General features: G+C 40.1%; 2 protein-coding genes across 3 annotated transcripts; both read right to left on the reverse strand.

The window, feature by feature from the left end:
• Positions 1–1893: 1893 nt before the first annotated feature.
• On the reverse strand, positions 1894–4439 carry rpl22l1 (ribosomal protein L22-like 1). 2 transcript variants are annotated; one of them, XM_033638825.2, is made up of 4 exons: positions 4294–4439; positions 2686–2799; positions 2293–2414; positions 1894–2080 (listed from the first exon to the last, which is right to left on the reverse strand). In XM_033638825.2, the coding sequence occupies exons 1-4, from the start codon at positions 4300–4302 to the stop codon at positions 1936–1938; spliced, it is 390 nt and encodes a 129-aa protein (XP_033494716.1). In that variant the 5' UTR covers positions 4303–4439; the 3' UTR covers positions 1894–1935. The 2 variants fall into 2 exon arrangements, with proteins under 2 accessions (XP_033494716.1, XP_033494717.1); XM_033638826.2 differs by having other exon boundaries at positions 2293–2484; positions 4294–4330.
• Positions 4440–8439: 4000 nt separating this feature from the next.
• Positions 8440–16225, reverse strand: eif5a (eukaryotic translation initiation factor 5A). The gene is made up of 5 exons (XM_033638824.2): positions 16115–16225; positions 13536–13723; positions 11914–12018; positions 10040–10171; positions 8440–9609 (listed from the first exon to the last, which is right to left on the reverse strand). The coding sequence occupies exons 2-5, from the start codon at positions 13701–13703 to the stop codon at positions 9544–9546; spliced, it is 471 nt and encodes a 156-aa protein (XP_033494715.2). The 5' UTR covers positions 13704–13723; positions 16115–16225; the 3' UTR covers positions 8440–9543.
• Between the last annotated feature and the right edge of the window lie 2807 nt (positions 16226–19032).

Below are 19032 nucleotides of genomic sequence, written 5' to 3' on the forward strand. Positions count from 1 at the left end.
CATACTTCACCATAAAAGTTTTGTTTTTTCCTGTGTTGCACAAACTTCTATTTTGTATTTCACCCCTGTGATGTAGACTGACAACCAATTAATCTTGAACTATATAGAAGTACTGTGACACACTTGTCTGTGTACCTGAAGAAACATGTCAACACAGAAATACCCACATACAGTACAGGCCAAAAGTTTGGACACACCTTCTCATTCAATGCGTTTTCTTTATTTTCATGACTATTTACATTGTAGATTCTCACTGAAGGCATCAAAACTATGAATGAACACATGTGGAGTTATGTACTTAACAAAAAAAGGTGAAATAACTGAAAACATGTTTTATATTCTAGTTTCTTCAAAATAGCCACCCTTTGCTCTGATTACTGCTTTGCACACTCTTGGCATTCTCTCCATGAGCTTCAAGAGGTAGTCACCTGAAATGGTTTTCCAACAGTCTTGAAGGAGTTCCCAGAGGTGTTTAGCACTTGTTGGCCCCTTTGCCTTCACTCTGCGGTCCAGCTCACCCCAAACCATCTCGACTGGGTTCAGGTCCGGTGACTGTGGAGGCCAGGTCATCTGCCGCAGCACTCCATCACTCTCCTTCTTGGTCAAATAGCCCTTACACAGCCTGGAGGTGTGTTTGGGGTCATTGTCCTGTTGAAAAATAAATGATCGTCCAACTAAACGCAAAGCGGATGGGATGGCATGTCGCTGCAGGATGCTGTGGTAGCCATGCTGGTTCAGTGTGCCTTCAATTTTGAATAAATCCCCAACAGTGTCACCAGCAAAACACCCCCACACCATCACACCTCCTCCTCCATGCTTCACAGTGGGAACCAGGCATGTGGAATCCATCCGTTCACCTTTTCTGCGTCTCACAAAGACACGGCGGTTGGAACCAAAGATCTCAAATTTGGACTCATCAGACCAAAGCACAGATTTCCACTGGTCTAATGTCCATTCCTTGTGTTTCTTGGCCCAAACAAATCTCTTCTGCTTGTTGCCTCTCCTTAGCAGTGGTTTCCTAGCAAATATTTGACCATGAAGGCCTGATTGGCGCAGTCTCCTCTTAACAGTTGTTCTAGAGATGGGTCTGCTGCTAGAACTCTGTGTGGCATTCATCTGGTCTCTGATCTGAGCTGCTGTTAACTTGCCATTTCTGAGGCTGGTGACTCGGATGAACTTATCCTCAGAAGCAGAGGTGACTCTTGGTCTTCCTTTCCTGGGTCGGTCCTCATGTGTGCCAGTTTCGTTGTAGCGCTTGATGGTTTTTGCGACTCCACTTGGGGACACATTTAAAGTTTTTGCAATTTTCCGGACTGACTGACCTTCATTTCTTAAAGTAATGATGGCCACTCGTTTTTCTTTAGTTAGCTGATTGGTTCTTGCCATAATATGAATTTTAACAGTTGTCCAATAGGGCTGTCGGCTGTGTATTAACCTGACTTCTGCACAACACAACTGATGGTCCCAACCCCATTGATAAAGCAAGAAATTCCACTAATTAACCCTGATAAGGCACACCTGTGAAGTGGAAACCATTTCAGGTGACTACCTCTTGAAGCTCATGGAGAGAACGCCAAGAGTGTGCAAAGCAGTAATCAGAGCAAAGGGTGGCTATTTTGAAGAAACTAGAATATAAAACATGTTTTCAGTTATTTCACCTTTTTTTGTTAAGTACATAACTCCACGTGTTCATTCAGTTTTGATGCCTTCAGTGAGAATCTACAATGTAAATAGTCATGAAAATAAAGAAAACGCATTGAATGAGAAGGTGTGTCCAAACTTTTGGCCTGTACTGTATACTAGCAGTAAACAACACTTTCTACACACCTGTCAAACACTTAGGTGCGCACAGATGGTTTTTGAGAACAAGACAATAAAAACATAAGACAGAAATGTTCTTTTCCACATTTATTCTCCTGACACACAGACAGCTGTTTATTCATCTGCCTCCGACTCCTCGTCGTCCTGACTGATCTGGAAGTAACGCAGCTCGTACGTCTCCTTGTCGGATGCCACCACTCTCAGCCAGTCGCGGAGGTTGTTCTTCTTCAGGTACTTCTTCGTTAGGTACTTCAGATACCTGGTGGAAGAGAAGTTGGGTCATTTAGTCCCAGAGTTTAAAATAACTTAAGTATAATTCTTGGTAAAAAAAATGTGGATACATATAAAACGATTTCCATTTTTGATGCAGGTAACAGTATTTGGAGTTTAGACTATAGTGATAACAACAATTTGCAGAGGTTTACATATGTGTTTGTTCTGTCAAGTGAACTGTAGCACATCTTTCCTCACCTTTTGGAGAACTGCTTCTCAGACGTGACGTTGATCTTGTTCTTCATGCGGCCGACCTGGACGATGTTACCCAGATTCCCCGTCTTTCCGTTGACCTTTATCCTCTCTTTGAGGAAGATTTCCTGTTGGACAGAACACAGTGACGCACTAGGGAAGAGAACCCTAGTATATTTGGAGCTAGGGAAGAGGGCCCTAGTCCAGACACGGGGTTAGCTGCTTGCAAAGATAGCTAAATTAACCCTTTTATGATTAATTTTGGAAATGTGTCAAATAACCTGCAAGAGAAATCTTGTTTTTTTTTTCTTTTGTATACCAATTTTTGTGATTGCTAACCAAAGTCTCGTTACACACACAGGGTTTAACACATGCAGTAACACTTGTAGTGAGACTTACAAAGTTTGCAGAGTCCAGGATCCCATCCTCCACAGGGTGGGTCAGGTCCAAGGTGAACTTCCATGAAGCTCCCTTTTTGGCCTTCTTGCCAACAGTTGGTCTCTTCTGTTTGAGCTGCAAGTTTACAAAAACAAAGAAGGGATAGTGTCAGAAACTATGTGTTAGCAGCAGCACACATCTGATACTGACTTTAATTGGTCACCTCTACCATAAATAATGCACAGAAGAGTTCTTACTTTCTTATTTCTACTGGTGGTGAACATATAAAAGACACCTGTGATGATTAGGTATCTTATCTCCAACACACTGTTAATGCACCATGTTCTTCATTACAGAATAAATCTTTCAAGTAAAGATATCTGCAATCTTACAACATATCAATATTTGTTTTAGTCTTACCACTATCATCTCTCTTAACTTGACTCATTCAGTATTCTGGTAGCTCTTTAGTTGTTTAGTTTATCTTCATAAAAAGCTCATGTCTATGTGAGCTAGTAAAACTTGACAGTTTAGTCACAAATTACAATTAGAAATTCAACACATTTTTGTTGAATAGCTACTCATTTAACAGACACTGTTACTTATCACAATTACATATCATTGCCTTATATCACTTACTGAGCCATACAAGGGTTTTGGCAACAATTTATTTGAAATTGATTCAACATGCAAAAAACTTACTAGCACCTTTAAAAAAAGGCAGCAGTGCTTTGTCAATTTTATTTCACTAATATACAAAACCTTTAATAAATAAACAGTGACAGGCGGCAACTTCATTCGTTAATTCAGCCATTCGTTAATTCTTTTTTTTTTTAATCAGTGCTGACAATGAGGACCACAAACTCCAAGTTCCATGGTCAGTATACTTTTTCAGTATCATGTGCATCATTAATTTTTCAATAACATGCAATATTACTTTTTTTTTACCTAACTGCCAATATTACTACTATTCAATATGATGCAAGATATCACCTTTTAAAATTACATATAATTTCATTTTACTTAATTCACTAACCTTATCTCATTTTGTTATTCTATGAGGCACTTGTGTTAGCTTTGCACCTTTTACACTTAACATGTATTACTGTTTCTATTCTTTTGTTGTAATTCTTAAGGCAAACTCTGATACAATTATTTTCTTTTGGGGGATTTAGAGGGTTCTGTCATATCGTTGAAGGAGAATTTAACATGCATCAGGATAGATATCTCCTGAGATTAACTTCTTTTTTATTTTGAACCATTACAAGGATAACTACTATCAAAGTTATGCCGAAAATACTAGAGGGCTTTGTAGTATGCAGACTGACAGCACACATCAAGTCTACCAGTCTAGTGGATTAAGACCACTGATATGAAAAAAAAACAGGGTTTTTTTCTATAGAGACTGGCATCCTGTCACGGACTAATGAATGAAACATGTGTCAGACGAGCTAATGCTAACTCTGCTAGCTTCTTGGTCTCCTTTCCTAGAAAACCCCTCAATGTTGAACAAAAGCTGTAGTCTTTGAGCTGTGTTTTATTTTAGTACACAATGACGGGTATAATTGAGAGAGGGCGGGTGAATTAACAATAAATTGCCCAAACTTCAGAGGAGCTGCCACGACTTACCGGCGCCATGTTAGGGGATCGGACGGGAAAGAGAGAACCGGAGATGACGTTGAAGGGACGTACTTCGTGCCGCGTGGAACGCCCTTACCAAATATGGTAACCCCCAGTATCCCTGCAGAAAGAAACATTTTCCACACATGTATTTGGCAAAATACCTCGATTAAGGAGTTGTTAGGAGACTGATGGCACTGCCGAACTCATAACTAACTGTCAAATGTCTCTTTTAGATTTATTTTATCTGCAATAGCGATAGTTACATTTAAATTCTACATAGTTTTGTCTGAAAATGGGGATTTTAGAGTTGAAGTTTCGCCTGTTGTTTCAATGGTACGATGCAGGTCCAAAGGTCAACTACAGCCCAAACACGCCCTGATAATAAACCTGCTGAGCCTGGTCAATTATTCACAACCACAACCTCTCTCTCTCTCTCTCTCTCTCTCTCTCTCTCTCTCTCACTCTCACACACACACACACACACACACACACACACCCCTGGGCCTCAGACCCAGCCCTGCTCATTCAGCTGCATTTGTATGAACAGAAAGAGAGAGAGAAAAGAAAATCCCTCCAGATGAGTCAGAGAAACCATAACTGGTCAGATGGTTCACATACATCCTTCTTTCCATTGTGGTGCCATTTGTGGCTCAGCGTGCAGACATGCACAAGTGAGTAGTCATCGTTACATCACCACTGGGGACGTTCAGGCAGGGTGTGTCTGAGTCTTTCTCTGCTGCCATGACTTCAATTGCAGATACACAACAAAAGATGCTTCAGGCGCACAAGAAAAGTGACCAGGTTTCCAAACATTCAGCACATACCCCTGCATTGTTGATGTATTGGCTTGTTTTCCTCATACAAGTTTGAGTCAAGCTTGTATAATCAGTGGCAGAGAGTAGAAGTTCAAACCATTTATATTGGCTTAAGCTTTTTGTTGCCATTTTCTAACTACCTTTCGTATACTCCTAATTGCAAACTGGGCTGCCTATATGGAGGGTGTTCCTAGGCCAAGCGACCAGTGGGGGCCATGGAGAGGCAATAATCATGTTCATTCTAAACCTTTTTTTTTATTTTGAACAAAAATATTTACCATTACTTATTAAAACAACAAAAATAAATATTGTATTTATTGTTGCTTTAGTAACATGTAGCCTGTTACATGATGTTCTTGTGAAAACGGTATGAGTCATTGTTTTTGTAATTGACCTTTCTGAACAAAAAAAATCCCTTGCAGGCAGTCACATGACCTGATAAAATTGAGGATCTAAACCAGGAAAGAGAGAGAGCACGTGCGTGCATTCATGAGTAAGCGCAGCCATTTCTGTTGGCTGACCTGATCACAGGACTAGTTCACGTTGTTGCGTGCAGTTTGACTACCATTGTTTGTATGTTGTCATGATAAAGGGCATACAAAAGATAAATAAAAGATCCACATTTGTAATCCTGTTTGTGCTCTTCTGAGCACAATTATGCTTACATATAATTAAATCTGAATTATCCCAGTCTTTGTATGTTCTCAGTGGTTGTGAATCGCAAGGCTCGCTTTAAAGGGGAACATCACCTAAATAAAAAATTCCAATGTTATTTCCATGACCTAGGAGAGTTCAATCAATATTTGTGAACATGAGCTACTCCCTCTCAAAGCTAAAAACCGAAGAAGTGAGTCCCAAACCTGTTTTGTCATAGGGTATAATGTCTGGAGTAGGGTTGCAACAAATTAGATTTTTACAGTATGATAACCATATCAGAAAATATCACAGTTTCATGGTATACAGTATCACGCAATTACTATAATTGTAATCAGTCACACCGACCCTTAAAGGAATGAAATTAGAAGGGGTTTTTTTGGTTGACCAAATGCTTTATTTTAACTGTAACTTGAAATCATTTTTTATTGGGTGTATGTGGAAAAAGTCTGAGGCAGTTATACATCGAATGTATGCGATGCCGAGGAAGCTGTGTTCAATGAAAATAACTGCGGACCCTATCTGTACTGTGTTCCATAAATGTTTTTGGTACTTACTTCCATATGTTTAGGGAATGTTCCCCAGTGGCCAGATTCTGGGAAATGGTTACCTCTAACCTCACCGCAAATCGCCCCACTCCCTCTCTTTTTGGGCATGGGTTCTGACGTACCTAGATATCATGTACTTAGACTATGTGCATGAGGCAAAGGAATCAACAACAGAGATGTGGACCTCAGCCTCAGCGAGCCTTAACAGCCTTTTGGAACAAATATTTTGTCAGGAGACAATGGTCGGGATCCCAAAGGGGTTGGGGGTGTGATGGCCCTTTAGGTGGGACAAACGTTTTTGTTACGTTTTCCTTTTTCTACTTTTGTCTTATTATTACTGTTTTGTCTTTGAGACATTGTGAGAATTGCTGTTGTTCCTTTGGAGAATAACCTTTTCCATTGCTGTGTGCTGTACAATGTACGTCAATAAAAGAAAAACAATCAATGAGGAAAGGAAATGCACACACGCAGGTGAGATTCTGTCTGGTTGCCTTTTTTCATACCACAGATAAACAAAAGGGCACGGCATGATAACCGTCATCTTTTATACGACGGTATACCATGAAATCACTACATGGCTGCAACCCTAGTGAGGAGGTGCCCCACAGACAATGAATGGGAGCCTGACTTTGTCTTTCTCTTTTTTTTAAATACCTGAATGAGCTTTATTCTATTGTCGTGGTCTCAGCTCTGAAACAGAAAATGTACCCATATACCCAGAGCATTCCCCCGGCTGCTGTCAGTGTCATCTAGTACATCTTTCACCATTCAGCATCTATGGAGCACCTCCAGACTTTATACCCTATGACATCACACATGAGTTTTAGCACTCTAGATTTTGGATTTCTAAGAGTTGTTAAATTTTACTAATAGATTTTTTTTACTGTCTTAGATCAGAGGAATAACGTATAAGTTTTGAAGATGGGTGTAATTCCCCCTTTAGCAATCTATGTTTGGCAGCTGAGGAGTTTTTAGCACTTCAGATTAGGAATAAGCAAGTACACCACTATCTGTTGTATAAATTTGTATGGATTGATCAGATGTTGCATGATTTATTACCTATGAGAACAGCCTCAGAGTTGAGTTTCAGATCATTTTTTAATCACAAGAGTTTAAGATTAAGCACAGCTACCCAAATTAGGATTTATCATATGTACAGATGACGACACACTTCAATCACGATACTCGTACTTGTAAAAAGCACATTATCTGTACCCGATATTTGTTTTATCCAAGTATTCGGCTCAACCCTACAATAGACTTTCTTTGGTTTCCTATGTTTTGTCTTGGGTGCTATCTTGAGTGTGTCTGATGAGGAGTGTCAGCTTCTGTTCCAAGAGGTATGTTTCCACCATCTGCAGTTGAAATCACATACTGAAGCTCAGTTTTTTTGTGTTCAAGGGCCTATCATCTTATGCATCGATGTTTTTCTGCCAGGTGTTCTGGTCAATTTTCAGTGAATGATTTGACACATGAAACATGCTCTATGTGAGCCACTGTTGACTTTAAACCCCAGTATAGTAACATTTCAGTCAACATTACCTTGTACTTTGGTTAATGCGTTTTACGCCTCACATTATAAACTTTAACTCTTGATACTTGGCTTAAGTATCACTGACACTTTCCCTTAAGTAAAAATCTGAAAGTAGGACCTCAGCTTTTTGTATTTGCCAGTACTTTTAATGATGGAGAACTAGTAGAGCTTGCAATAAAGGCAACAGCATTTTGAAAGTACTGCATTTAATGGTAAAAAGTGCTTCTATTTTTGCAGATCTGACTTGTTTTCAACCTTAAGTTTATCGACACATCTTTAGTACACATTTCAGCAGGTTTCAGTAAAAGCTACAAAATGTACTATTTTTCAAACTATTTTACGATTATTTACGTGCTTCATTTATGATCACTGAGCATAGAATTTTTTTTCATCATTGAACAATTTGTGCCCTCAATGGTGTTTGCATACACAAGCACATTTTCTTTGCTCCCTTGAATGTGTTTTATGGGGCAAATACCTGGAATTTGGGGCCAACTTCGCCCTCACTGCCCTTGTCGCTAAACAAGCCCCACCATCACTTTGACCTCCTGGCTAAATCTTTAAAATACTGGATACATTAGAGACAGAAAACCAGACATAGTTTGCAGTTTTTGTCCATTTGTTTCATCGTTTTATTTTTGCCATCTCCAGTCAGGTGACAAAGGCCTCGAGTGAACAAAAAGTTTGCAACTCTACCACCCTCCCCAACCCGATCGAGTCCCTCAAAAGAAACACACGCCTCACTGCAAACCGCCTCCCACATTTCGGAGGCCCACACCGCTACACACTCATGCCTCTCAAAACAAAATATAACACTCCTTTTGTATTGGGGGATGGCCAGGGCAGCTGGGCGAGCCCTCGACTGCCCCGGTGGACGAGAGGTGTGAGCGCACAGGACCCTCACGCCCCTCAAACTTCTACACAGACAAGAGACTGGCATCACGAGGGTAAATCACTGAAGTTTGTTTCTGTTGTTCTTAGAGGGGAGGAAAAAAAAAAAAAAAAAAAAAAAGAACGCTTCTCTTTTCTTGGTTTTAGAGCTTTGACATGCTGGGGTGGACCTCAAGTGCTCATAAGTGCTAGCCACCACCAATCCCAGCGGTTAGGAGGAAAAACGGACCTTGTCGAGCCCAATCCACTCAGGAACCAGAGCAAAGGCCATGCTGGAAAGCGGTATGGCTGCTAGAGGGACGGCCTAAACCAGAATTTAGCATCTACAGGGGCTACCCCTCCCTCCCACTGCTTTAATAACTCAAAAACTGCCCCCCCTCCCCTCCCACTCCCTCTAAAAGGCTTTAGACCTGCTATATTCAAGAATATAAAAAAATAATCATACAAAAGCTGAATCCCGTTGTTATTTAAACATTCAGGAATGTGAGTGGCAAAACCAACACTTTGAAGGCAAAAATAAGCAGGAATGAGCAACTGATCATTATTTTTGAAGTTGTTTTATATAAAGTAGATTGTTTGCCAAACAAAACCTCAGTGATCAGGCAGAGGACCACGCAGCGAGCTGCAGTGGAACTACCCAACAGCAATGGAAAAGAGAAACGAAAGGGGGAGAAAAAAAAAGATCAATGATGGGAATCACAACAGAATGATTGAGGTTGTCTGTGAAGGCCGACGCTTTGGTGACAGAACCAATGAGAATGCAAGAGACTGGTTATGGGTGGTGCTTGTTGCCTGGGCAGCAAAGTCCGTCTCCCTATTTGTTGGCCAAGACCTTGGTAGCGACAGCGCATTCCTCCCCCATGGCAGAAATCACGGTGACCTGCGGAGAGCGCACACAACATGTTCAAGTCAATCATCTGAAACGTTACACGTGCAGCTCACACTCCTCACATTTTCCCCACATGACAACTTCCTGCTCTACTTCAGGACTGAATCCTGTCTGCGTTCAGTGGAGTGTGAATATTAGCAATATCAAAGATACGAACACATGGGAGACACATTTCTGCTTCATCTCAAGATGCTATTAATGCTGCAAACAATGTCAAGAATTTGCCATATCGTCATTTACAAGTTGGCGTCAGGCGTCATGACTATGAAACATGATTCAAAATGCTTACAGCCTAGGAATTGGACCGCACCACTGAGTATCTTCTGACCCTCTAAAACACCTTAATATACATGTGCAATGGTTCATCAGGTGAGAACAGATTTGCATCCATAATTAAGAAGCCCAGAGATATAATACGTACCATGAATTCATCACCGGCTTCGAACTTTGCCTCGATTTCCTTGCCCACTTCACTCTCAGGGACACGCAGGTCCTCCCTGATGTCACCGTTGTCGCTCATCAAAGACATGTAGCCATCATTGATGTTGACCAACTGGGAAGTGGGGACACATTAGAAAACTGTCAATTACATGAGCTGCAACTCCACAACACTTTTGATCCTAATCTAGAAGAAGGTAAATACAATTATCATTTCATTTGCAATGGAACACAGCCAGGTTACTGACTTTAGCGCCAGGTGCGCAGACTGTATAAAATAACGGATGTAGCCACCGTGACATCACCAACTATTTTGAAAGCTTCAAGTCTTGGATTCTAGGAGTCTGAAGCGGCCATACTTGGATGAGAGCGTGGAGATACCGGCAACTCCAGCTTTGTTAGCGAGGCGCATTTACAGCGACCATTAACTTCAATCATGCTTACGCTATTTCTCACTAGCAAAAAATGGGTTTAAAGCCATTAAAAATGTACTTACCAAAAAACTAAATATCCAATTCTTTAGAAGATCTTTTAGTACAATCAAATGCTTTCAGCAACCAAAACTTAACCGTTGACTTTCATGACCTGAAAACACTGAAATATCAATAGGTATGGCTACGCCTCTACTCTGAACCTGGGATTATGCCATGGTTACATTATCCAACCTCAATAAATCCAAATGTCAGCACTCACAAATATCATATATATCAGTCTTTTAATAACGCACAGCAGTATCACAAACGGACGCGTTTCAGCACTTGGCTTTCCTCAGCGCTGAGGAAAGCCAAGTGCTGAGGAAAGCCAAGCCAAGTGCTGAAACGCGTCCGTTTGTGATACTGCTGTGCATTATTAAAAGACTGATATATATGATATTTGTGAGTGTTGACATTTGGATTTATTGAGTTTGTGAGTTTTGGGTCGGCACCCTGTGATTTTTCACACGGTGAGTCGAGCACGTCAATTCTTTTGTTTTTGTACATTATCCAACCAACATTGTCACCATGGTTGCTACTTGTCAACAGAAGGCACCCTCCTGTCACTCAAAATGGCCATGCCCTTAATTATGCACAAGTTTAAGCCTTGATATAATGTAAATTGGGTGAGTTATATAAAAATTCACCCCCTGTACAGTTGTCATGTTGAAATCTGCTATAGAGACCATAATTGTTTTTTGTATCACGCTGTAAACATGTTTATATTTGCTGTTAAGTTGGGCATTTAACATGTGGGTCTATGAAGATTGACTTGCTCTTGGAGCCAGCCTCAAGTGGCCAATAGAGGAACTGCGTTTTTTGCCACTTCTGCAGTGACTTCATTTTTCAGTCTCAGAGGTTGCTGCTCAGTCAGGTGTCCTCCAGCATTCAACCTCAAATCAGTTTAGTCCTAATGCTAGAGCATGAATGACACTGTTCTTTGCAAAAATGTCAATGGAAAAAAAAAAGATTCAACCTGGTATATTTCAAATATCCCAATATAATTATGCTTAGCTCAACTTCAGTCAGAAATGCTGCTGACATACCATATTTCTTCTTCATATTGAAAGATGATAAACATTGGTGAGTAAACACTTGATTACAAGTAGAATTACTGTACTTCAAGCCAATATTAAAAGTATTTGAGATTTTTTTTGCCTTTACTAAATATTGTTAAACATTCGTAACATTGACAAGAAATGTACCCGTGATCAGATTAAATGGCACATTTCCAGCCTGCAGCTTCTGAACTTGCTCAAGAAAAGCTGGTACAGAACACAGGGTCACATGTCCTTTCTAATTGGAGTTATGCATTCTTTTGTTAACTGCAGTGTGACACTTGTGTGATGAGAAAGTTCCAGAGATGTTTGGACTGACTGCGTACCTGGTAGTCTATCCTCTTAATGGAGGGAACATCCATGTTGTGGGTGGAGGGGCACATATCTTCATGCTTCTTGTTGGTGAAGATGTCGATACCAACCAGGTTAACCTACAAAGGATCATTACGTTCATTACACAGTCATGTCAAGTATTTAAGAAACCTGTCAGGAGTTAATGTGTGCAGGTAACAAGACAAAACATTAATATATGACAGCAGAACACAACAAATCAAAAGAAAATACAGAACAACAATATGATGCAAAACCACCACAAAAAAGATGGATATCCAGTTGAAGCTGGATTTCAGTAAGACATTAATCATTTAAAATTATGGAGAGAGGGATTTTTGTTTTGTGTCAAAATTAACTTATAAAACATGGTATCTGCAGGTATAAGACACTTGTTTTTTTAAAGATATTTTTGGGGGCATTTTTTGCCTTTAATGGACAGGACAGTTAAGTGTGAAAGGGGGAGAGAGAGAGGGGATGACATGCAGCAAAGGGCCACAGGCTGGACTCGAACCCGGACCGCTGCAGCAACAGCCTTGTATGTGGGGCGCCTGCTCTACCACTAAGCCACCGACGCCCCATAAGACACTTGTTTTAATACTTTTTAATTCTTTTTTTTTAACCAACTTTAAGACTGAATTTTGGACAAATCATCTTGTCCTTATTCAAGTGTTGCAGAAAAATGTAAACATTAGTATATGTGGTCCCATGCAGAGGTAGGTTTTATGTAAGAATATGGTCATCAAAGTGAGTTAGGTCAATCTACATATTGCCAACAGGTGAGTAAAAAGACTATTAGTTTCAGTGGTAGGTTTGAAGACTTAACATTACAAATTTGGACTGAGGATTCAAACACATGCAGAAGAGCAAGTTATCTGACAAAAAGAAATTTAAAAAACTGATAAAAGAAATCAGATAAGTGTCAATTAAGCCCTCGCATTTTTAAAAAAAAAAAAAGACTATGCAATGACTTCTGAGGTCTAACATTTAAAAAACTGAATTTAATACATTAAGACTTTAAGGACCTGAAGACATCCTTTATTTAATGACCCAATTTAGACTGGTCATAATCATTTACTGTATAACAGGGACAGTGCAGATTAATAAAAGTTGCTGTAAATGCATCAGAATTAGCTACAAGGCTATTCTCCATTTGAAGTCCCTGGAGAGATCATGATGCATGGTGTACTCAATGATATTGTTTTCCCTCCCAGTTGAGGAAGCAGGTATTTAGTGTTTCCAATGTACTGCACATCTCCTAAGGTTTAAAATCACACACAAATAAGGCAACACTGAATCTCAGTTTTTACTATTTATTGTGACCAAGTCCCAGGAGGGCAAAGTACACCTGGGAGCACCCTGTTGTTTAAAGAAAAAGATAAGAAAGGCGGTGCATACGAAAAACACTTGAAGCAGCTTGGATCAGGCTGGTCTGAAACCCGAGATTCTCAAGGTCCAAACTGAGCCTCGGGTCTCTGCCAAGCTCATCTTGACACTGCAGTTTTTTTTTTTAATGTCTAAACTCTTTAATGTCTTACTCTTTAAACTTTGCAATGTCACTTTACAGCTGCTGTTATTTTTAAGGGGCCACATAACCAAGCTCTGAAGATGAGTTTACCTTGGCATGTCCATGCTTGCCGGTCTTGGAGGTGGACATCTCCACAATTTTGCAGGGACGTCCCTTCAGCACCACATACCCGTTCTTACGCAGAGCAGAGCACTGCATAGGGTAAGTGGCGGAGGCGCCAGACTCGCCAGTCGTGAAGTCAAGATCGGGATCTGCCATGGTGCGATGGGTCAGGGGTGCTGCAAAAGATATTTACACATTAATGACTTCACTATTAAACTCGGAAAATATACAATTAGTTGCAGTGATGACAAGATAAATGCTTAACAAATACAAATTTATCAATGAAATGATTGATTGTGGTACTGACCAACCCTGATGTAGACAATTGGCGACTATTTTGATTATCAAATAGTTGTGTTAATCATTTTTTAAGCTAAAGGTCAAACATTTGCTGGTTTCATGCTTCTTAAATGTGAGAATTTGATCCTTTTAATTGTCATACATACAACTATGAACAGCTTTGGACTATTGGTCAGATAAGATACCATTTGAAGAGGGCATGTTTCTCTAGTTTGACATTTTATCAACAAAAAGAAAAAGAAGAAATATTAATCAATGATAAAAATAATTATTAGTTGCAGCCGTAATGGGGCAGTAATGTTTACATTATGCTTTACATTAAGGTAGTGTCAGTAGGGCAGACACTTCCTCTTTGGCTGGCTGATATGCTCTTGTCTGACACTTTAAGGCCATATGTCCACTAAAGACTCCACTAAAGCATGTCATACTCCGCTGTTTTAGTAGTTTGCTGATTTGTGAAAAACCAATGGAAGTGGAGCGAGAAGCAACAGACAGGGTAGGAGTGACAGGCTAACAGTTTTGTTTTTCATGCAAATTGGTGACAAGAAAAATTAACAATCTTGATCACATTACATTTTAGTTTTAAGATCAATAGTTTTAAGGTGTCTACATGAACAGCTGACATAAGCAAATGAACGTGCATTGAAGCACAGTGTTACAAGTTTGGCAGTCATCTAATCCTACCTGAAATACATGAGAAGCGCATATTCTTTGTACCTTGTACTTATTGCTGTCAACTTCTACACTCTCTGGCCATTATTTCACCTTTTCCCACACAACTACTACCTTGCAAACTTTAATTTGTTTTTCTTTTTTTTTTTTTTACACACTTGTTTTATAGCTTTATATTTTATGGCATAAATTGTTCTATTTTTATAACATCTCTTGACTTTTGCACTGTGTTTATCTTTATGAACCAAAATAAATTAATGTATGTACAAACCTATTTGGCAATAAAACTGATTATAAAATTCTGCATTTGAATCCTTCAGGGAAAAGCACCTAAAACACCACAAGAAACTGTGAGAAAACCCCAATTTGAGGAATTCTGTAAATTTTGATGAGTATAAATGTTATTTCGTGATAACATAATTTAAATATCTTCTCACTGTCTACATCTGACCAAATTCTAGCGGGTCAAACACCAGTTTAACGGCTCCGTCCCTGGCTTTGCTCGGGACCACTGCAGGGCCCCACTGTGCGTTCACCCTGTAAATCGATATCGCGAGATCTCGGGAAAAAGTGGCATCCTCATGATCTTTTCCACAGATTACATTTAGTCCGCTCCGGTTATTGTAGTTAAACTACACACATACAGCGGCATCGAAACGTGGAAGCTCGGACAAGCTGCCCGGCTCAACACGAGGCTGGGCGGCTGCGCCACTTTCAGGTCTACCACTAGTTTTCATCATGTTAGCAGACATTAAGTGAACTTCACAACTCATCAAAACTAACATTAGCCGACTAGCTCACACAACAGCCGACAATGCTTTATAAATATAAACATTAACTCTTTAGAGGGACTACAGGGAGTAATTTTAGTAATCTGACATAAACACATAAGCTAGCGGAGGCAAGTTAGCCGGCCTTGAGTTTACAAGTACAACAGCGCCAGATAACGGTACAAAGCCAACTGACAATAACGTCACACACGCCAACATTAGCTGACATTATCTGAGATATTTCGGTTTAAACGGTCCGTGTCAAAATTAACACGCCTTGTTGAGATAACCGTCTGCTGTCGTGATGTTTATTACCCAGCCAATGTGCGCTGCCGCTTCATAAACAGCGAGTACCGTTATCCGTCTATTAGCTAATGGGATGCTAACACGCTAACGCTAGCCATTCCATTCAGCTCCGTCCAAATAAAAGCAGGGATTGACGCTCGGTCGACAGCGGCTGGTATGCGGGCCTTGTGTTTTTATGGTCGACATTTAAAACGTCGGATGACAAATACACCGCAGATTCTTATGAAAAATTAAGCAGAAAATAGCGCAGAGAATGACAAGCGACTTCCACCGACCGCGCCGCCGAAGGCCGCATGTCCCTTTGATTGAATCTGTTAACGTTAGCTGGAACATGGACTCCCACACCCTGCCCTGCCATCGACTACATCCACCGAGAAATTAAATAACTACTTCCACAGGTGCTCAGACCGCTACACGGACACTTTCGTACCTCTGAATCCGTCATCCGTTCACTTAAAAAACCGTTAAGTGTCCCGTTTATCCCCCCCAAGGCAGAAACACGCGCCATGCCACACTTACCTTCCAAGAAAAAGAGGACCGAAATTGCGCACGCGCGGCCAACTTTACTGCAGCATCCGTAGAGGAAGAAGGGAGGGGGGGCGTTTATGTGTTCCGGTGGCAGCCTGGCAGAAAGGGATGCCAGGTCTGAGGCAGTCAAACATGGCAACCCGACAGGTCAGCGGTTCTCAGAGATGGGGCATCTGCAGAGCTCCACGGGAGGCAAGAGCCACCTTCTACGGGCCCAAAAAGAGTCGGAGCACCCTCTCCCACCGCCGTTACAATGTTTGAATATAAACTGTTATGTATCAGCGATACTTTAGGGGAAGAAGTAGTCGCATCATTTTCCGGAGTAAAAGTCTTCATACCAAAGCGAAATATACTTAAAGTACTGAAAGTAAGCACTGGTGAAAGAAGTACTCGGATCTTTTACTTAGCCGAAGTAAACAGAGCAATACCAACACTCTTTTACAAGCAGTGGTTGAATGTAACGAATTAATTAAACTTCATCACAGTAGGCCTACTTAAGTTATTTGAGAGGGGGAGTACCTGTACTTTATTTGAGTTTTTATATTTCTGCAAACTTTCACATTTACTCCACTACATTTTGTGAATAAATGTGTACTTTTAGTCCCCTACATTTACTCAAAGCATCTTCGTTACTTACTACAAAGTAGGAAAGGAAGGGAGGAAGGGAATGAAGGAGTGGGAGGGAAAGAAATACTAGATTTTGTTATTTCATTCCTTTAAGTTGTGAAAAAAGACCACCTTTCTGACACTCCATGTGTACATGTTATGCAGAAATAAACCTCATAAATCTCAAAATTCTTACTGCTTGCTTCGTTATTACCAGCAATTACTTTTACTTTCAATATTTATGTACATTTGATATCATAAAATCACTTTTGATACTTAAGTACAGTAAATAAGCGATACTTTCAGACTTTTACATAAGTAATATTCTAATAGTTAACTTTAACTTCTACCAAAGTCATTTTCTGATGAGACATCTGTACTTTGACTCAAGTGTGGCTTTCAGGCACTTCATCCGCCACTGCTTACAACCAAAAGTTCTGTGGTATACAAATAAAGGTTATTATTAATATTCTTCTTCTTATTATTATTATTATTATTATTATTAGTAGTAGTAGTAGTAGTAGTAGTAAAAATAAGTAAAAGAATGTAGCCAACTTAAAATAGCTACCCAAAGTAGAAATACTCATTATGCAAGATGGTTGATTTCAGAATAATGTATTTTATGTTACTGGGTTATAGTATTGATGCATTAATTCCATCTAGTTCATATATCTACTGGGTAGCTTAACCCATAATAATATATCATAATTTATCAGTGAATTTATATTTTGTATTAACAATCTGCATGTACAAAATAACTAAAGCTGTACAGGGCCGTGCCACCCATAGGGCAGATAAGGAAAATGCTATAGGGGCCAGCATGCCAGAGGGCGCCAGGGAGTGAGGTGTTCTTTTTCTTTTTTTTCTTCCCCATTCTATTCGAAAAATTAGACAAGAATACACTACAAAACAACAGTACATATAGCCATATGTCTTTAAATAATAATGAAATAATATTTCTGCCTCTCTGGCAGGCAGCATCAATTTCGCCACGGTCCCTAACCGGCGCCAGCAGATATCTTGCCTAGGGTACCAAATTGGTCAGGAACGGCCCTGAAGCTGTATAATAAAAAGTGCAACATTTCCCTCTGAAAATGTAGTGGAGTAGAAGCATAAAGCAATATTAAATGGACATTCCCAAGTGAAGTACGAGTTCTCTGAAATGTATGTACAGTCAGGTCCATAATTATTTGGACAATGATACAGTTGTCATCATTTTGGCTCTGTACACCACCACAATGGGTTTTAAATGAAACAATGAATACGTGCTTAAAGTGCAGACTCTCAGCTTTCATTTAAGGCTTTTTTCAAAAATGTAGTATGAACCGTGTAGGAATGACAAGCATTTCTTCACACAGTCCCCCAACTTTAAGGGCTCATAAGTATTTGGACAAACTAACATAATCATCAATTAAACAGTCAGTTTTAATACATGGTTGCAAATCCTTTACAGTCAATGACTGCCTGAAGTGTTGGACACATAGGCATCATCAGATGCTGGGTTTCTTCCCTGGTGATGCTCTGCCAGCCCTTTACTGCAGCCGTCTGCACTTCCTGCTTGTGTTTTGGGTGTTTTGCCCTCAGTTTTGGCTTCAGCAAGAGAAATGCATGCTCAATTGGATTCAGGTCAGATGATATGACTTGGCCATTGCAGAACATTCCACTTCTTTGCCTTAAAAATGTCTTTGGTTGCTTTTGCAGTATGCTACAGGTCAATGTCCATCTGCACTGTGAAGCATCGTCCAATGAGTTTTGAAGCATTTAGTTGAATCTGAACAGATAATGTAGCCCCAAACACTTCAGCTTTCATCCTGCTGCTCTTGTAAGCAAGACAAGACTTCACTAGAATAAATACAGAGGGTTTATCACAAGATGCAAACCATTGGTTAGCCTTAAAAATGGAAGGCCAGATTAGAGTTTGTCAAAAACCATCTAAAAAGCCTGTACAGTTGTGGAACAGCATACTATGGACAGATAAAACAAAGATCAACTACCAGAATGATGGGAAGACAAGAGAAGGAAGAAGGGAAGGAACTGCTCATGATCCAAAGCACACCACCTCATCAGTGAAGCATGGTGGAGGTACTGTTATGTCATGGCCATGTATGGCTGCCAGTGGAACTGGTTCTCTTGTATTTATTGATGATGTGACTGCTTACAAGAGCAGCAGGATGAAAGCTGAAGTGTTTGGGGCTACATTATCTGCTCAGATTCAACCAAATGCTTCAAAACTCATTGGACGATTCTTCACAGTGCAGATGGACATTGACCTGAAGCATACTGCAAAAGCAACCAAAGACATT

This window comes from Epinephelus lanceolatus, chromosome 20, assembly GCF_041903045.1.
Source record: "Epinephelus lanceolatus isolate andai-2023 chromosome 20, ASM4190304v1, whole genome shotgun sequence".
Lineage (NCBI taxonomy): Eukaryota > Metazoa > Chordata > Actinopteri > Perciformes > Serranidae > Epinephelus > Epinephelus lanceolatus.